General features: G+C 44.9%; 1 protein-coding gene across 1 annotated transcript in view; it reads left to right on the top strand.

Moving 5' to 3' along the window:
* Positions 1 to 14,510: 14,510 nt before the first annotated feature.
* The window catches only part of B4GALT1 (beta-1,4-galactosyltransferase 1), a 503,885-nt gene continuing 496,964 nt past the window's right edge, over positions 14,511 to 21,431 (top strand). The window contains exon 1 of the mRNA XM_086961693.1: positions 14,511 to 15,229. Coding sequence (XP_086817819.1) covers positions 14,776 to 15,229 — 454 coding nt within the window. The 5' untranslated portion in view covers positions 14,511 to 14,775. The remainder of the gene's footprint in view (positions 15,230 to 21,431) is intronic.

Raw genomic sequence — 21,431 nt, 5'->3', positions numbered from 1 at the left:
AAAAGCCGGGAGCGTGTTTTAAACCTGTTCTTATCTGTTTTTAAAATATTTGAAAGTCACCTACTTTACTTGTGTGCACTCCCTCTTCTTGCTTGGCACTTTAAAACTCTTCGCTTGTGAGGCGCTGCAGCGGAGTTCAGCGCTGCCGCCCTTCCGTCGTCGAGTGAGGCCACGCCCCCTTTCTCGAGGCCACGCCCCCCTACTGACGTCATCTACAACTATAAAATATGTGCTTCCCTCGGAAGCGCAGCGGACGAGCGCAGCGGGAGCGCCGTTTGCGCGCCGAAGGCGCGCCTAAGGCAAGCCCGTCTGCGCCCGTCCGCGACCGGATCGCGGCCAGCGCTAGTCACGCTGCCTGTGAGAACAGGGCGAACAAGAGGATCGTCTTGCCAAGAGAGAAATTACTAGAACTAAATAAATCCAATATGTGTCAGGCGATTAGTTCTGACCTGGCCAAAACTGCTCTACCATTGATGTGCTCTAAATGCCGCAAAACATTCTGTGATGCTTCTTCATCACAAGTATTACACTTAAAATCAAAAATGAAACCGTCAGCTCATCACGCTGAGACTACTATTAAGGCTGGCTTACTAAACTGCAGATCCCTGCCGAGACATGCTGATGACATCTGGTTGCTATTGGTTGATTCTGAATGGGACGTCTTATTCCTTACGGAAACGTGGTTATCTGAGGAAAATATGGCCTCCATATCATTGGCAGTCCCGCCTGGCTTTAAAATAAGTTTTTCGAATAGAGAAAATGGTAGAAGGGGTGGTGGGGTAGCCATTATCTTTAAAAACAAATTTACATTGGCGTCCTCTACTCCTACCACTCTTTCAGGCATAGAGGGGTTACTTTTTTGCCTTCAAATTAATCCTCAACTATCTGTAGCTGGTCTGATTATTTACAGACCCCCGGATTGCTCCTCAACCAACACCTATGAACTCATGGATTTTATAGTCCAAAGCTCTTTGGCTTATTCATACTTCATTGTAGCTGGCGACTTTAATATTCACGTAGATAGTCCTGATTGCCCCTTGGCCTTGCAACTTATCTCAACACTGGAAGCTGCGAATTTACCCCAAATTATTCTAGAACCTACGCATAAGGCAGGCCATATGCTGGACCTGATTTTTTCCAACATCATGGACATAACCGCTAATCCACCACAGCCACTGCTATGGACGGATCACTTTTTTATCCCTTTTTCATTCTCTCTCTCTCACCAGCACCGAACAAATGGGAGACGTTCATATGTACGTAGAAAATGGGACAATATATCAGCAGACTCCCTTTGCCCCGCTCTTGCAGCTACCCCCCCGGTTCTGTCTTCGGACGTGAACATTGATGCGGCAGCGTTGAATTCCTGGATAGGAAATACGGTGGACATCATAGCCCCGGCAACAGTCGCCATATCACGGAGGGAATCCCCCTCCGCCCCTTGGTTCTCTACTGAGCTGAGGGAAACAAAAAGCGACTGTAAAAGGCTTGAGCGTCTGTGACGGGCAAATTATTGCAACTCAGCAAAAACTCGCTATAAAGAAGCCCTCCATGGTCTACACCAAGCCGTAAGGAAAGCAAAAAAGATATTTTTTGCGTCTTCCATTGAGCGTGCGGAGCAGTCCAGCAAAGAAGTCTTCAAGATTGTTCAATCTTTTTTTAAGCCCTCATCTATTGAGACTGAAGTCACTCCGTCGGAGAAACTCTGCGAGGATATTTCAGATTTTTTTGATAAAAAAATTGAGAAGGTTTATGCCTCTTTCATTAGCCCTGAGCCCACAGTATTGACGGATATGACCGACATAGTGCTGCCCTCCCCCTCCCTAGCCCATTTTCACCCCATTCCCTTGGCCGAGGCCCTGTTGGAAATAAAAAAATGTAAAGCAGGGGCCCCTGACGACCCCTGCCCGCCTAAGCTTTGGTCAATGATGTCGGAGGCGATCGCTCTACCGCTCTTACACATATGGAACACGTCCATTGCATCAGGCATATTTCCGGATTGTTGGAAACATGCCACTCTCCTTCCCCTGAAAAAGAAGCCAAATGGCGCTCCGGATGATCTAAGTAATCTCCGCCCAATCTCCCTTCTAGCAGCCCCGGGCAAAATGCTCGAAAAATTGATACAACGTCAATTGAACAGATTTATCGAGGACAACGAGATTCTGCATGAAACTCAATCAGGCTTCAGATCGGGATTTAGCACCGAGACTGCCCTCATTGAGGTGGCTGAGTCGATTAGATGGTCTTTAGATTCAGGAGCATCAGCCATGCTGGTACTCCTGGATCTATCAGCCGCATTTGATACGGTGGATCACGACAGATTGATCTCACGGCTGAAGGATATAGGACTGAAAGATAAAGCGTTGGGCTGGCTACAATCCTATCTTACAGATCGCTCCCAGAAAGTAGCGCTGGGCACCTTCACCTCAAAACCAAAACACCTCAAGTGTGGCGTCCCTCAGGGGTCGGCTCTCAGCCCATTACTCTTTAATGTTTATTTAGCCCCACTCTTTACCTTGATCTCAAAATGGGGAGTGAAGGCAATTTCGTATGCAGATGATACGCAATTAGTCTTCCCTTTCTCTGACGTATCTGAGGCAGCCTTCAGCAAATTGAGGGGATGTCTTCGGGATATTTCCAGCTGGATGAATACTAACAAATTAAAACTGAATGCGGGCAAAACGGAGGTTGTCTTTTTTGGCAAACATAATCGTCCTCCCTCTGACTTGTGGTGGCCTCCTGAAATGGGTCCCCCTCCTCCTCCTAGCACCTATGCGAAGAACTTAGGTGTCAGATGGGACGAGGGTCTCTCCTTTTCGTCACACATACAACAAGTCACAACTGGCTGTCTTTTCAAACTTAGGAACCTTCGGAAGTTCCTTGCGCTTTTGCCAGCAGACTGCCGAAAAATGGTAGTCCATGCAACAGTTACATCCAGATTGGACTACGCGAATGGCCTATATCTTGGCCTACCCAAATACTTGGTACATCGCCTGCAGATCGTGCAGAATGCGGCTGCGAGACTGCTAAAACACATCCCTTTTAGACAGCATGTCTCTCCGCATCTACACGACCTGCATTGGCTCCCTGTGGCTAGTAGAATAAAGTTCAAAGCTCTAACCTTGGCGTTCAGAGCACTTAAGGGGTCCTGTCCTGATTACTTAAAACTTAGACTCCCCAGGTATCACCAGGAGAGGCACCTGCGTTCTAACGCTCGGCTTCAGCTCCTCGTCCCTCACGCCAAAAAAGCCAGACTCGGTGGCAGGTCCTTCTCTGCTAACACGGCAATTCTTTGGAATACCCTGCCGGTCGCCATCCAAGCTGCCACGACTGAATCCTGTTTCAAGAAGCTAATAAAGACCTGGCTTTTTCCCAGAAAAAATAAGCACTCTCCCCCCTTTTTTGTTTTTCCTTCCTAACAAGAGTTGCCCACCTAGCGCCGGGACACCTCCTTGTGAGGTAGCTGATCGCGCTTTAGAAATATCAGTATTATTATTATTATTATTATCCAATGATTGACAAGGGGGGCAGTTGTGACTTTCTTTTTTATACGGGATTTGTGTTGAGTGATGCGGCATCTAATTTCTTGGCTTGTTTTCCCAATATATAGCATGTCACAGGGACATTTTATGCCGTAGATGACGTATTTTGATTTGCAGTTCGTGAACTTTTCGTGTTTCCAAAAAAGTTGTTTATGTTGAAACAAGCATCCTTCTTCTGTGCTTGCGCAACAAATGCAAGATCCGCATTTGTGGTGACCCTGTATGGGTGGTAGGCCTAGCATGGTGTTAATTGTGGGCGGGTTCTGCTTCACTGCTGCTCGTACAAGGTGGTTGGCCACACTCTGGTCCTTTTTAAAGGCAAATAATGGCTTCTCTTTTAGTGTCTCAGCTACATTTTCTACTAGATGCCAATTTTGTAGAATGGTTTTCTTGAGTTGGTTGGAATTGGGGCAAAATGTTGAGACACATACTATCCTGTCGAGAGATGGTTTTGTCCTTTTTACTAGGAGTGTTTCTCGAGGGATCCACCATACTCTCTTCATAGTTCTTTTGAGTAGTTTGACGGGATAGCCTCTTGATGCTAGATTGTCAGTGAGGTTGGAAGCGTGGAACATGTATTCGTCTTTAAAATGGCAATTTCTTTTTATCCGCAAGTACTGTCCGAAGGGAAGATTTTCTTTTAGGTTTCGCGGATGATTGCTTGTAAAGTGTAAAGCCTTGTTTCTGTCTGTCACTTTCTTAAATAATGTAGTCACCAAGCCTTCATCTGTAGGATATACTTCAACATCGAGGAATGACATTTTTACTTTGGAAAAGTTCATGCTGAACTTGATCTCTTCTGTGCGAGTATTAAGCCACTCGTGAAATTCTTTTAATTCTTCTTCTGATCCTCTCCAAGTTAAGAAGACGTCGTCTATGTAACGACTCCAACTTGTAATATTTTCCGAGTATGGATTTGATTGGTAGACAAATTAGTAGACAAATTTCTCTTCATAGAGTGACATAAATAATACAGCCAATTCTGGGGCGAACGGACACCCCATGGCTACACCGCTTATCTGGTAGAAAAAATCTCCGTTAAAATTGAAACACGAGATGCTACAGAAAAATAGCCAGAAATCCAACGACAGAACTTCAACAATTACTCAACCCAATTTTGGAGAAAGGATTGACAGACGGAATAATTGGGAAGAAAGAATATGAATACCTTAAATGCAACAACCCAAGGATACCCTTATTTTATGTCTTACCCAAAATCCACAAAGACATTAATGCCCCTCCCGGAAGACCAATTGTCTCCGGTTGCGAGTCTCTGTTTGAACCGGTATCAAAGTTTGTAGATTTCTTCCTGAAACCCTTCATGTCCGAGGTGAAGTCATTCCTCCGAGACACGACGGATTTTATAAATAAATTGCCAACTATTCCTTTTGAACAGAATGAAGATTTCCTGGTGACAATGGACGTGAGTTCATTGTACACCCAGATTCCTCAGAGTGACGGCCTGGACGCCATTCAGTACTATCTTGACCAACGACCCAAACCGACTAGAGTACCAACGGATTTTATCATGCAACTAGCTACATTGGCTCTGAAGAAAAACTATTTCAATTTTAACGGAGATTTTTTCTACCAGATAAGCGGTGTAGCCATGGGGTGTCCGTTCGCCCCAGAATTGGCTGTATTATTTATGTCACTCTATGAAGAGAAATTTGTCTACCAATCAAATCCATACTCGGAAAATATTACAAGTTGGAGTCGTTACATAGACGACGTCTTCTTAACTTGGAGAGGTTCAGAAGAAGAATTAAAAGAATTTCACGAGTGGCTTAATACTCGCACAGAAGAGATCAAGTTCAGCATGAACTTTTCCAAAGTAAAAATGTCATTCCTCGATGTTGAAGTATATCCTACAGATGAAGGCTTGGTGACTACATTATTTAAGAAAGTGACAGACAGAAACAAGGCTTTACACTTTACAAGCAATCATCCGCGAAACCTAAAAGAAAATCTTCCCTTCGGACAGTACTTGCGGATAAAAAGAAATTGCCATTTTAAAGACGAATACATGTTCCACGCTTCCAACCTCACTGACAATCTAGCATCAAGAGGCTATCCCGTCAAACTACTCAAAAGAACTATGAAGAGAGTATGGTGGATCCCTCGAGAAACACTCCTAGTAAAAAGGACAAAACCATCTCTCGACAGGATAGTATGTGTCTCAACATTTTGCCCCAATTCCAACCAACTCAAGAAAACCATTCTACAAAATTGGCATCTAGTAGAAAATGTAGCTGAGACACTAAAAGAGAAGCCATTATTTGCCTTTAAAAAGGACCAGAGTGTGGCCAACCACCTTGTACGAGCAGCAGTGAAGCAGAACCCGCCCACAATTAACACCATGCTAGGCCTACCACCCATACAGGGTCACCACAAATGCGGATCTTGCATTTGTTGCGCAAGCACAGAAGAAGGATGCTTGTTTCAACATAAACAACTTTTTTGGAAACACGAAAAGTTCACGAACTGCAAATCAAAATACGTCATCTACGGCATAAAATGTCCCTGTGACATGCTATATATTGGGAAAACAAGCCAAGAAATTAGATGCCGCATCACTCAACACAAATCCCGTATAAAAAAGAAAGTCACAACTGCCCCCCTTGTCAATCATTGGATCAGTCACGAGCACACACTAGACGACCTGAAATGGACAGTCATTGCCAAAATCGAAAAAGACCCCAGAGGAGGAGATATTGAGGCTAAACTATCTCGCCACGAAGCCATGCTTATTGTCAAGTTTAATACAGCTACAGATGGCCTTAACGAACTCTCTGAGATCTACCGTCTATAAACTCATACATGGAAAGATTCGGGTTACCGTCTCCTGCGCAGACTGCGAGCCCGACTACACAAGGTCACATGACAGACACAACGTCTCCATGACGACAAATCCTAAAAACTACAATCCCCACAAATCCTATGACCAGGAAGTGAGTTAAAAACCAGGACACACGAGACAAGAAACATCGAACTGGACGATGCCGGTATCTGCATTCACTTGACAGAGACCGAAGAACGTGGACCCCCAGATATACTCATCATACTACAAACCTACAGGTATATCGGAACAACTTGACAGAACCGTGATAGAACAGCCATCCTGCCCACGTAGTTCCTACGAAGAATACTGACAGTAGTCTTCACTTTTCCTTTCAGGAACCAATCAATCTAACAAGGCGTTTCACCGTGCGGATCCGGGAAACAGCCCCGTCTCCACGCTTCAACTAGATGTAAGTAGTCTCCGGTTCACTGATAGCAACTGCTACCACCAGCTAAACCACTAGATCTCTTACTAGTCCTTCCATTTTTGTAGATCTCCACTTCCTCCACTTATGGATGAGAACTTCTGTTTTTATTACAGTATAAATCTCAAAAGAGAACCCAGCAACTCTAAGGTAGGATTAGTTTCACTTATCCTTTCTGATACGTTGAGAGGTAGAGTCCGGTCCCCTTAGTTGACCCAATCTTGTTTCTTCATTCACAGGCTTTTGGTCCTGACGAGATTTCCCCACAACAAGGGGTCATCGAAACGCGTAGACCTCCTCTATCCAGCATTAGGAATTGTTGATTTACTCTCAAACACATGAAAACTGTTTAGTTGTTTGTTCCAATGCTTTGTTTTTCAAAAATATATGCTGTAAATAGAATCTTTTGAATGTGTATATATGTATACTTATATGTGTGTTGTCCCGTATGAATGTTGAATGCAAGTTGTCAATTTGTCTAAAAAGTGTATTTTCTACTCGTTTTCATTATTTGTTGTTTTGCCATACTTCTGTGGAGCTATCCAAATGTTTATCTAAAAAACAAAAATTGCCCATTGATATGGTATATGTGATATAAAAATTAAAACATTTTGATTGATTTCGGACAAAACTGTTCTCCGAGAGTCACTGTTTCAGTCAGCGATTCGAGTGATCATCCGTGGTCCAAGTGTAATTAAGTTGGCAATACTGGTATTGTGTTTTGGTTTATAGTTTATTGATAGTGAGGCTTGTCCTTATTGCCAGTGAGCCCAGACCCTGTTTTGGTTTTGATGCTTAAGAACACAGCATGCTCATTGTAGCGAGGGTGAAATGCATGTTTGCGGGTCTTGCGCCCTCCTCCTTTTAATTCGCCTGCTGGAGAGCTTTTAATTACACATTCTATCCAAATTTCCAGCATGCAAAATATGCACACAAAACCTGTGTAGAAACCGGTGTAGTGTTACACTTATTTTCACTGCTCTATAAGGCGTGGACGGCAGATAAAGTGGTACAGTGAAACATATACGGTGTGCAGTTCTTTTTCATTCTATCAAAATTTCTAACGTGGAAAATATGCACACAAAACGTGCGTAAGCAACCTGTGTAGCATTGCATTTTTCACTGCTCGCTTAGGGATGCACTGAAGAGTAAAAGTGTTACATTTAAATACATAAGGTGTGAGGTGCTTTTTTACAATAAACAACCAATGGTGGTCTGTCCGTTTATGTATCAGGGAGCTGCCTACATAGCAAAAAATAAGGGTTGTTCTCCAATCTTCGTTAATATTTTGAAAAATAACCATGTATGCTTGTAACCTGCCCGTGAAAACACCATTTGAGAAATTAGGTCAGATGTGCTGAATACCAATCTGAGATTGCGATGCAGAAAAAACTACATTTTGCATGATTAAGGTGTGTGTGTATTTTTGACGGAAAACAAGAGTGTTACTTCCAGAACCTATCCTTTTTAATCCAGTTTTTACGACTTCCCCCACCCCAACCCATCATGCTATCCCTGTTTTTGCGTGCCTCATGTTTACAGCTGTTCAATGCATCTATAACGGATCTGCAGCCAAACACGTCTTTAGCAGTTGTAACGTAGTTATTTTGTTCCCCAAGGTTTACAGGAGACTGGGTGGTGTGAACAGGTTTATTGTATATATATATATATATATATATATATATATATATATATATATATATTAAAGAGCACCGGGAGACACGTCCATGCCATCGCCTGGCCGCTCGCACAGTGCGCACAAAATGGCGGCCACGCATGACGCTGTTACGCAGCCACGTAACAGCTAAACTGCAACACTACATATCTCCCTCTTTTATAAAAATCTTTACACAGGTACACACCAGTCTTACAGTCTTCCAACCCTCCAGTGTTCACCGCTATTCATCGTAGTCCCTGTACCTTGTCGGTATTACCACCGACCTCCGTGAGCGAGTGAGTCTCACCGGTGTGATTGGATGACTCTCCGGACTCTTTTCTCCAGCGGTTGTTGCCCCACTTCTGGCTTCCAGGGGAGTTTCTCTGTCCATAGCTTGGCAGGGGCTGCCCTGGTGCTCCTCACTTCCAGGGTCATATGCTCCTTCCATAACTTCTTCCTCTCCCCTTGTCCATGAGTTCCCATCGCCTTCCGTCGACGGTCTGCTGTCCTCCTGTCGATTCTGGCTTCCTTGATGTTGCTCTTTCTCTCGGGCCCACTGCAATATCTTATTGCATTTTGACATCCTATCTTGGGACCACGTTTTCCCATCGCTCAGCAGTGCAGCCCTGTCGTACACTTCATTCACTTGTAAGGGCTCGCTAAATTTGCTGCCTCCTTTTCTTTTCATCTGGGCCAATTAATTTGACTCTGACCCATTCCCCTCTTTCTAAATTTGTTTCCTTCACATTCCTCCTCTTGTTATAATGTTCAGTGTAGATCCTCTGGCCCTTTTCAAATTATGATCGACCACTGCTGGGGACCATTTGCTTGTGACTGTACATTCCTTCCATACTATGTTGTCCTTTGTGAAAGGGTCACGTCCTCTCAAAATTTGGAAAGCACTGTAGCCTGTGCATGTCGGGGTGATTCTGTACGCCCACAGGGTACTCTTCACTTCCTTTTCCCAGTCCTTTCCCGCTCCTATTTCAGCTTGAATAGAGCCCATTATGACTTGATTGAATCACTCGGCCAGCCCGTTGCCAGCCGGGTGATATATGGAGGTGTGTTTTATCTTAATGCCATTCCTTCTCATAAAGTTATTCCATCTTGCTGAGATGAACTGAGGGCCATTATCACTCAAATGGAACGAGGGATACCTTCTCTAATGAAAGTGGCCGTGAGGAACTTTAGCACTCTCTCCGTGTCCATATCCTCCTGGATGTCTATTTCTGGCCACTTGGAATACCAATCAATGAGCACTGTCATGTATTTTTGTACTACCTGTGCATCCAGCACCGGACCAAGAATGTCTATTGACAACTTTTTCCACGGATTTGCAGGAGTGTCAAAGGTTCCTAGGGAAGGGTGCATCAATGTTTGCGACTTGTACGCACCTTGGCATTGTTCACAATCCCGGTCATATCTTTCAATCATGCTGTCCATCGCTGGCCACCAATACATCAACTTCGCCCTTATTTTTGTTCCTAGGTGACCTTCATGCAGGATGGCCATCAACCGCCTCGTCAGCAAAGCTGGGGGAACAACTTTTTCACCTCAGAATAGGAATATGCCCCGATCTCCTATTGACAGCTCCTCCCTTACTTCAAAGAACTTCCTCAGCTCCGGTTTCATGTGTTTCTTTTCTGGCCACACCCGTAGTATGAAGTGCTTCACTCCTTCCATGTCCTGATCAGCCTCATATGCTCTCTCCCACTCCTGTTCGCTTATTACCCTCTCATGGTCCTCCATGAATGCGACACTGTCTTCTTCATCTTCCAATTGGGAGGGGGCTTCTTCCATGGCGGAGGCTCGACTGAGATAGTCTGTCACTGTGTTCCTTGCTCCTGGAATGTATTCCACATCATACCTGTAATCCAACAGTTTCAGAGTCATTTTGAGTCTGAATCTGGTACCCCAGATGAATTGTCGGAACTTGCCCATGGCTCATACAACAGCCAGCATTTCCTTTTCTATTACGCTGAATTTCTGTTCCATGGGTGAGTGTCCTTGACGCAAAGCTGATGGTGACCATCTCTCCATTTCTCCTCTTTTGCATGAGGATGGCTCCCAGGCCCTTCTCACTGGCATCCGTAGTCAGTATGGATTCCTCTCGTTGATCAAACCCCTGCAAGGGAATGGCCTTGCTGATCTCTTCCTTGATTCTTCGGAACTCTTCGTGAGCCTCCTCAGTACATTCGTAAGTCAACTTGTCTCGTAGGAGCTGACGCAAATGGTGAGTTTTAGAGGAGAAGTGCTGTACAAATTTGCTGTAGTACTCTGCCATTCCAAAGAAGGATCTCACGTCTTCCTTACTCGTCGGTGGAGGTGCTTCACATATGGCGCTAACATTGGCGTGTTTGGGTGTGATCCCTAGATTGCTTATCTCATGACCCAAGTATGTTACTGAGGTCATTCCAAATCGACACTTCTCCCATTTTGCTGTGAGACCGTTCTGTTCCAGAATCTGCAACACTTATCCCAGCTTCTTGTCATGGTCTGTTTGGTCCTTGCCCATCACTAATATGTTGTCCTGGAAGTATTGCACCCCCTCTATGTCCTTGAATAGTCTGTGCATGAGTTTTTTGGAACACCGCCACTGCAGACGCCAACCCGAAGGGCATTCAGGGGAATTGGTAACATCCAAACGGTGTTATGAACGACGTGAGTTTCCGACTCGAGTGATGAAGAGCTATTTGATGGTAGGCTGAGGTGAGGTCAATGGTGGAGAACCACTTTATTCCCTTGGTCTTTGTCAACATCTCATCTATCCTGGGCAGAGGGAATTTTTCCACTATGATGTTCTTGTTTAGCTCCCTCAAGTCCACACATAAGCGGACCTTGCCGTTGGATTTCCTTACCACAACTAAGGGCGCCAACCATTCCGCACAACTTATCGGCTCAATGATTCCATTATCTTCCAGCCTCTGCAATTCTTGCTGCACTGTATCTCTGATGGCTAACGGGATGTTTCTCACCTTGTGAGACACTGGTTTCGCGTCGGTCCTGAGGTCTATCTTGTGTGTAAATTTCGTCAATTTCCCCAGTTTACCTACAAACACTGTGGGGAATTTTTCCCTCAAACTGGAGATGTCGGGTCGTCGTTCCGAGCCAGTCATCAAGACTTGAGTGGCGCCTCCTGGATCTACTTGTATGCCCAGGTCACCTTGATCCAGCCAAGCACTGAGGGGCCCTTTTACGCCACTAACAACTTACACTCCGCACTGCGATCCTTAAATACAAATTTCAACTTTCGAAATCCTACCATGGGGATGGGCTCACCCGTGTAGGTGACCGGTCGAATGTCCGGAGGCTCCAGCCGTGACCCCAGGGTTGCCTTTGAAGCGTTCATCCCACATAGTCCTTTGTATTATGGTGTACGGGGACCTTGAGTCCGCCACCATTTTGATCGGTACTCCCCCTATTATCTGATCACATTGCGGTTTCCTAGAACGGTTGCAGTTGATGCCCAGAATGTGTTCCTCTACACACAGCACGCTGTCCTCTTCTTCCTCTTCTTCGTCTCCTTCTTCCCTTGGCTCCCGAGCTATGTACTTGATTGTTGGCCTCTGCTTTTTGCGGCGGCACACCTTCTCATAATGCCTCACAATTCCACAAAACATGCATTTGGCGCGGAAGGCCGGGCAGCGTTTGTCATACTCTGCATGGGAAGAGCTGCCACATCTGTAACACTCCTTCTTGTTCCTTTTGGTTTGGCTCCTTCCATATTCTGCCCGGGGTGTCCCTTTGGACTGTGTCTTCCCTTCCACAGAAGCTACTTTATCCCTCTCAGGTGGTTCCGCGTTGGTGATCCTGTTGACCATGGGCTTGGTTGCTGCATCTCTTTTAGCCGCCTCTGCGCATCTCTTGGATAGTTCCGCCTTTTTTACCATGGCAATTACTTCCTTCAGCTTGGCGTCTCCATTAGCCCACAGTTTGTCTTGGACGACCGAATTTGTCGTGTGCATGACTATTTGGTCCTTGATGAACTGCAACATACTCATCGATGGACTCTCCTACCACATGTTTCCTTTGTTGGAAATTGTATCGGTCTATGGATGTACACACCGCTGGCCTATAGTGATTGTTCAGATCCTCTATGGCATGCTGAAATACATCGTCATCGCCGTCATGTCGTGGTGCTGGGACTAGGTTCTGGAATACCCTAATACCTTCTGGGCCTAGGTTGAGGAGCAATATCCTTCTTCTTGGAAATTTTTCTCCATTTTCATCTTCTAGCGCTTCCAAGTAGTTCTTAAAGTATTCCCTCCAGTCTTCCCATTTCATCACGGGATCACCTGGCTTGGGAAGGAACGGGATTGGCGTTGTGAGTGACAAGGTTTGGGCACTCATCTCTTCACACCCGACCCACTGTGGTGTGCGCGGTCTGGCTGAGGGCTGGATGCGCCCCCTTCTCTTCGAGGAGCGTGTTCCGCCAGTGCCCTTGATGCTTGGCTGTGTGTTCTTGAGGCCTGCAGTGTGCTGCTGAGGGTGGACCTCTCTTTTCTCCCTTGCTGCGTTGGGCCTTGGTACTCACGGTGGGCAGTTCCTGTCTTTGCCTCCTTGCTGGCTGAGCTTGCCCTGCAGTTCGCACTGTGACTGGGCATGGGTCTGTGCTCTGGACCATGGTGCTCTCCACTGCCGCGCTCTCCCTGTATGTCCACCTGTTACCTCTGGATAGTGATCTCTGTCCTTGTAGGGTGTTGGGTTCAGTGCTCGGTGGCTGGGTGTCTCGTTTAGTTTTTTCTGTGGTTGCCGCTGCCGAGTCCTGGCCTCGTCACCACTGTAATGTGGTTATTTTGTCCCCCAACGATTATAGGAGACTGTGTGTATATATATATATATATATATATTAAAGAGCGCCGGGAGACACGTTTGTGCCGTCGCCTGGCCGCTTGCTCAGTGCGCAAAAAATGGCGGCAACGCATGACGCTGTTATGCAGCCGCGTAACAGCTAGACCGCAACACTACAGTAGTGTGTGTTTTGTAGCGAAAGGAAGTGCATTGGGTATATATTGTACCCCAAAATGCCATTTCCATTGATTTTTATCGTAATTTCAGTGTGTCTGCCACTCATTGTTTGGTGCGGCTGTGTAGCCTGTCTTTAGACACAGAACTAAAATAGTTTGTACACAGAATATAGAATTGTTTCATATCCATTTTATGTAACAAACTAATATATTTGTGATGAATGTAACAAGCATTTGCAATGCAATAAGTCTCGCGTTATTGAAAGTTTGAGCTATTGTGATTGCAAATAATAATGCCACGGCAGTAGTTAAAACTTTCATTAATGCGAGACCTATTGCATTGCAAATGCTTGTTTTCATTTGTGCCGGCCTGCCCGGCAACACACACACTGACGTCTCACACACACACCTGTGTTGTTGACTTACAGTACATTCAGGTTACAGGAGGGAGCACTAGGGTTAGTGTCCTTCCATTTCTGGTGCTCTACAACAGTTTCAAGAAGTTCTTGGAGTTTCTTGTTGCGCAACTGGCTGAAATTTCTGATATTTATATCTTTTCCTCCTCTTCATTGCATGATTTTTGCTCGCGAGAAAGTGTCACTCATAGTCGTTGAAATGTCACTCATAATTTCACTGAAATTATAAAAATGTCACTCATGGCAATCTGAAACATTGGCAGCTATGGCAGCGCTCTACACCGTCTGGTAAAGTTCGCGCTGTATAAAAACGCCTAAATAAATAAACTATGTTATGACCTCCACGGAGAGGCGGCCGAGGAGAATGTTTCTGTTAACGGACATACGAACCTACACAAAAATGTTGCAGTCCTAAAAATCAAGTTCTGCTTTCAACTTTCGATTGCCCCAGGTCCTCAAGTTTTATGCCAAGCGTAACGCTCACGCGTCACGGCGAGAAAAGCGGGCGGGCGGTGAGTCACACGGAGCGGGGGCGAGGCCTCCATGGCTCCAATGACATCCTCCGCTGCCCTCCTGGGACCCCCTCCCAGTCTGTCCGCGATGATGTCACGGGGACGACGGTTGGTGTAGGTGAAGAGAGGGGGGCAGTGGCAGTGCGCGCGAGCCCCTCCTGGTGGTTTCGCACTCTGTGGCCACTGCCCAGCCAGCTATAGAAAGCGTTCGTCAGCGAGGCGGCGCTTCTTTTTGTACTGCTCAACGTCGGGAAAAACTGTTATCTCTCAGACCAATAAAGAAACACACAACACTAGACCAGACCGACATCCTAGCCGCTCCCCCTCCCTTTCCCCCATCCCAAAGCAAACTTCCCAGAGTTGCGCTCTTCATGCGCTTCCTGAGGCGAAGGGGAAAGTTGGCCGCGCCGAGTTTATGAGCCCTGGAGTCTCCGTGGCTGCCGCTGGCATGAAGGACCCCCCGCCCTCTCTGCTGCTGCCGGGAACCTCTCTGCAGAAGGCATGCCGCCTGCTGGTGCTTTTCTGTGCCCTGCACCTCAGTGTCACCTTGGTGTATTACTTGGTTGGCAGCGAGCGGGGCATCTTTTGGTTCTTCGCCGACGTGCAGCAATTCACGGGTGGGGCCCACCGCAATGCCACGCTACCCCCGGCCCCGCGGGAAGAAGCTAGCCTACCGCCCGAGGACCCAGGCGGGGGCAGCAGGATGAATGGGGTCAACGAGGTTCTGGGAGAGGACGCCGAGATACCGTGGCTGCCGGAGAACACTCAGCGCGCCACCCTGAGGACACTGCCAACCCAGGAGGCTCACGGGGTGCCCGCGCTGGCCACTGCCCCCCAGATAGACTGCCCGGAAATGCCACCCCAGCTCGGTAAGCGACTGGAAGAGCTCTCTCTGTTCTCCTTTTCTGACTTCGTTAATTAACTGTTGATGCTTTGTGTTTGTCCCTACCTTTAAATTGAGCAATACAGTTACACAGATTTTAAGTCCCAAAATCGAAACATGATTTCTTTCAGTGTTCATGGACACAGGACCATAGACACCGTACCTTCCAATACAAATAATCTCAATGTCAAAGTGCCCTTTTTGCAGATATGGCAGGTTGAAGGATACGTTACGTAACCCTTTATCTGATGCTAATGCTTGTCAAAAAGCGGCGTCTTTGCCCAAGTATTGTGAGTGGATTGTGATGGTGGAGCAGGGAGATAAGTACACGCGGGCCTTCAGTTAACTTTTCGAGCGAAATAGCGTGCTTTGAATTTTGGAAATCAAGTTGCATTGCTTTGTAAATCTTAAAGCATTAATCCCTTAAATTTGGATATGTATAGGTTCCCTTAACCAGAACGCAAGTAAACCATGACCGGTTTTGCCTTAGTTAGGGGCTCATCAGCCGGGTGCAACTTAGTCCCACTGACACTCACAGTAAGCACGGGTCACACCCATCCAATTTAGGACGACACACTGAAGTATACAACACAGTGAGGATGGGATGCTTGAATTCATCTCAGCCAATGGCGATTACTCGGGATCGCGTCCCAATCCATCCGTTTTCGCCTACAATGCCTCCTCCGTTTGGACCCAGCCACGTAGAAATCAGTCTTGACACTTCTCATGGAGCAGTCCAGCCCTAACTGACCCGCAACCGGAATACAAGCCCTCTCTGCTACAAGTGGACTGCTCTGCTGCTGCCCTGCAACTAGTGGTAGCATGTTTTGCTACTTTTGTCGGTTTTTGCTGGGATGTTTTTGTTCTTCAATCTACAAATTATGCAGATGATAGGTTCAGTGGCGAGTGCAGGAAATATGATGGCCGCAGAATTGCATAATTCCAGTGGTCCTCGGTAAAGGGCTCATACCATGTTATAACGCATTTACAGTGTTTTATAAATGCAGAGGCTTGTTAAATGAAGCTGTAAAGGCAGTGGACCTTAAGCTGTCCCTGTTTATGATTTTGTTTTGCGCGGTGCGTGAAATTGTTGTTTTGCATAAATTATTGTGCTCCACAGGGACCCTGTTAATATATCATACATGGGCCAATAGGTATAATAATTAAGAGATCAACACTTAAAATTAGTTGGGAAGTTATTGCAGCTCTACTCATTCATGAGGATTAAAAACAAATAACTTGGTTGAAAAATACTGCAAAACAAAATATTTATATGACGAATAATGAGTAATTCTTTTCACGGTTGGAAATGTTTAAATATGTTTAAGTATGAAGACAACAGTTCCCCAGGTCATCCTTGATGCACAATATTAACACAAATTGGAAAAAAAATGACCTATTTGGCTAGATTCAGCATTCCTGTTTATAGGCACTGTTCTTTGTATTATACGTGGAGATGTATGTTCACTGAAAAAAAACGAAGCTTAAAGGGACATTATAGTTAGGTGAAAATGTCAGTTCAAACATCATGTTTTAAACTAACATAAGCATTGAAATTCACCTTTTATAGTTATCTCAAGTAACTATAACTCATGCCCTAAACTAACTATAACTTGTTCCCTCACCATGCAGGGTTGTTATCAAAGATGTCGTTTTAGATGTCATTAGGTATGTTAACAATGAAGCCATTGAATATGTCCTGAGTGATGATATATGCAAGATTAGAATTGGTGTATGGCGAGGGCACAAGTGTAACGGATCTACCACACGTGCGATTGGCAGCATAGCAGTAATACTAGCTTGTTAGAATTGACCCAATGAATTGCTCTGATGTAGCTTATATTTTTTTCTTGCTGTATTAAAACTATTGTCTTTTTATGATTTGGCAAAAGAGAATTGTCTGCTGCTTAGGCAGATTTGTGTATATGGTTAATTAATGCAAAGCATTTACTATTAGGACGAGCACTTTAAGACATTCAGGGAGGTGTAAGCTCAGCTTGTGTTACTGACATCGGTACCAAAATAAAAAAATGTACACGTTTGCAATATGCAAAGATTCGCAGCTATTTGTAATGCTCCGAGAATGCTCCAATATACTAGGCAAATACATGCAGAAGAATGGAAGCAAGATTGGCAACTGTTTTAAAAATATCTACCTACATTTTCATAGTTTAGGAAAAGAACAGACAAAAGTAGCAGGCAGTTTGGCTAAACTATCATGCAATATTAAGGGCAACATTAAATACTTTTTCTCTAAGCCATTATTTATTAAAACATGTTTGATGCATGCCATATTTTAAACTAATTAATATTGGGAGAGTCTGTGTAAAAAATCATGAAGGGCATTGGTATGATAAAAAAAGGCCCTATTCTTAAAGTTGCAAAAGTGCAGCAGCAGTTGTATGACTACTTTGGTGCATGTTTCTACTTTCTGGAATTCAAAGAGTGTACAGAAGTAGGCTTACAAACCATACTCCTTGCGCAAACATTTGTTACCTACCTACTACCACTCCCCCCCCCCCCCCCCCGCTTGCACCCCTTGAGTAGATTTTCGGGCACACACATCTTTTTGTACTGAATTCCTTTTAAGAGTGGAAGATCAGCTTTTCCAAGTGCAAGTTAAGGTTAACTGTGTAAAATGCTTTGAGAATTGATTGGGCCCACAATATTTTTGCTCTAACCTTGTATAGTTCATCTAGTAATTAACTGTAAATGAATGTCCTGTTATGCATAAAGCACAAAGTATATGCTTGCAAATAGAACAATGGGAAATGAGGCACATTGAGATGAAGTGACTTCCCAAGAATTACACTATGTGCTTAAGTTGAAAAGGTCAGCCTGTGAGCAGTCTCATTGAATCTCAGTTGGCAGCATAAACACAGACCGGCAAATATCTGGGTTTTCTTACAGTAACATTTTGTGACATTGGGTAAACACTTTAAAAATGTTTTATTCATAACTTCTTTTTATTCAAGATTTGCATGTGTACAGCGAACTAAAATCATATCATTCTTACAGTGGATACAGGATGGATTTCACATTGCTTCTACGTTTGATCAGTTATTCGTTCAGAGCTTATGATCCCATTCGCAGTCACATCATAAGTAGATTAGCGGTGGGTCTTCAGCCATAAGCAGTAATCTCTCTTTTGGAGCAATGATATACTCAAGAATTAACAAAATATATTGAAGAATTGCATGCCAAGCCGTCCAACCAGGAGTCGGGTGGGTGGGGGGGCGATCAGAGGGGAAAATCAGGGGGGGGGGGGGGAAGTCCTTCATATGCATCAGGATAGGGGGACATTGTTAGCCAATCTAGCCCTAGCAGTTAGTTTGTAAAGTGTCACTCCTGGCCACTCGGGGTGTGGGGGAGCGGGACCTCAGTCGGCGTGCGCAAACTGAAATAGAGTTTCAGCGGGCCCCATGCATCCTTAGGCCGGGATTGTGTCGGCAGTAAGTCCCAGTATGCGGGCAACTGTTTCTGGCATAGTGTGGCGTCCCTGATCCAAGTCTCAATTTGTGGTGTCTGCGTCCTGCCCAATGTCATGGCAATGTTTTGCCTGGCAAGTAAAAGGAGCATCGCCACAAGCTTTCTGCTGTCCATCGGGAGGTCTCTAGCTAAGTATCGCTGTCAGTGGGGATCTTACAAGGGAGTTACCTGTCATCTCCTCAAAAACGTCTATCCATTACTAGTGGATCTTGGTGTAATTCCATGCAAGATGACGGAAGGTCTCATCCGGTGAGCAGCATCGCTGACACCACGCCTCTGCAAACAGGCTTACCTTTTGGAACCAGGCTGGTGTCCTGCAGAGGCTAAGCAAGAATTTAAATTGTATGAGGCCCAGTCTGTATTTCAGGGAGAGAGCTCATACTTGCATACAGTAAAATGCCCATTGTTCTTGTGTAATGGAGATGTAAAGTGCGCCCTTCCACTAAAGGTGGGCCCGCGGTGTGTGCACCTGCATTAGGTAAACAATTCAAAGTAAATTTGTCAAAGCACTTCACAAAATTCTTTGTAAGAAACTAGAGTAAAAAGGTAGGAATTGTACTGGTAGAACAATGGTATATTCTGGTTTTAGCAGATTTCAGAACTCTTGCCTGACACAAGTGCTGGCATTTTCAGAGCACTACTGTGATGAAACAGCAACCCTAAGCAGGGAACTTTCATAAACAGTCTGTGAATATTCAAGTTAGTGATACAAGTAGAACTATGGTGGGTTCAGCATCTTTATGGCCAGAAATGTGCCATTATTAGAGCATTGCTAGAATACAAATAGATATGTAAATAAAATATAAAATTGAACAGTCCTCATCTGACACAATACAATGCACAGTTTTGTGGATTCAGCTTGCAATGTGTGTTTGACAGTGTCCACAGTGAAAACGAAGTAACTGTGTGCTTTTCTTTCTTTGTCAAGTGCACACAAGTTGCCAGCTCCATCAGTGAATGATCTCTGAAAAGAGAAAGAAGGCTCACGTTTTAAATCCTAACAACTGTCCCAAACCAGCAAATGGATGGTATCCAAGTCTGTTTGATTACCATTGATCCAGCGCTCTGATTGAAAAACTGTCTCATAAACGCTACCTATCACCTCAATACTCACCATTATTCATGAAACACATATAAAGGCCCATAAACCAATGAGACAGTTTTTGAGCAACTGAATCAGGTGGTATGATTAATAAAACTATTCACATATTATTTACAAAATTATATACAACTGCAGTTTATCTTTCTTTACCATGGTTTTAAACATTCTTTAATCAGACCACTAAGGCGATTGGATCAACTGATGGAAACTAGACCATGAATAAACAAGACCAGCTTGTCTCTTCAAATCTAATTTTATTAATTTTATTTTTCATAAAGGAAAAGCATTTACGTTTTAGAATCTTCATTTTATAAGCAATTAAGAAAGCAGCATTTTGATAAGGAAATGAATTAAAACTGACATCTTCAAAATAAGCTCAGACAAGCATTTTAAAAACAGATAAATAAATGGCATTGTCATTTACAACGCCAATAGCTTAATCTCTCGCAAATGCGAGACCTATTGCATTTGCACCCACACGCACACACACACAGAGCCACCCACACACACAGCCACCCACACACAGAGCCACCTACAAAAAAAAACTAGCCACACAGACAGAGCCCCAACACACACAGAGCCAAGCTAAAACGGGAGGAGTGGGCTGGTTGGCAAGAGACACATGGTAGGGTGGAGGGCGATGTGAAGCAAAAAACAGCCAAGCAATGAGGAGACAACGAACACCAGGGAAGTGGAGCAGCAAAACAATGGAAGGCAGGCAGGAAGGTTCCGAGCAAACTACGACAGTGAATGGGGGGGGGGAGGGTGAGAGGGGACGGTGGTGCGAACCAAGCAAGAATGAAAGGGTGGGCTGGTTGGTATGGTGAAAGCTACAAAAGTTAGTGGTGGGGAAAAACAACGGGCAATCCAGGACAGGTTAACAAACAACAGAAAAAGAGGGCAGCAGGACAAAGGAGGGCGAGAAGGGGGCGGGGCAAACAACAATGATGATAGAGAAGACCGACTGCAAACATATGCACTAGTATGAGGTACTTCAAACAACGTAAAACAAGCATTAAGCACGGACAGCGGGAGGGGGGGCGGGTTAACAGGCACACGGACAGCGGGAGGGGGGAGGGTTAACGGGCACAAGGACAGCGGGAGGGGGGGTGGGAATGGGCACAAGTTACAAGCATACCGGGCAAAGCGAAACATTCACAACACGAGGCAGCAACGAGACACACGAAGACGTAAAAAAAACAGTTTAAAATATAAACAAAATGCTGCTTACCTAATCGCAAATAAAAACAACACCACTCCGGCTAAAGGCACTTCGAAAAAGACGAAAACAACACGGTTAAAAAAAAAAACCACACGCCCACCGCTGCAATGACGTGCTAAAAGGGGCTGGATGAGAAAAAATCGCCGGAACGCCCACGAGTCGCCTCGCAGAATGACGGACGCCTCTGAATTCGTATTGTGCAAACAGCTGCCCTTATGTTTGTCCCGGTGCCGTAAAGGAAGTCAGAATGTATAGTAAACAAAATCAACCTAAAGCAAATCGAAAAACCAAGTTCGACACTGTGCGCTAAAGAAAACTAGTATTTGTACTGTCGAAAACTTTTAACAAAAGCAAGGTAAAGTCTAATATGTCAAC

The sequence above is a fragment of the Lissotriton vulgaris genome, chromosome 3_1 (assembly GCF_964263255.1).
Source record: "Lissotriton vulgaris chromosome 3_1, aLisVul1.2, whole genome shotgun sequence".
Taxonomy (NCBI): domain Eukaryota; kingdom Metazoa; phylum Chordata; class Amphibia; order Caudata; family Salamandridae; genus Lissotriton; species Lissotriton vulgaris.
This window is presented reverse-complemented; position numbering and strand designations above follow the sequence as displayed.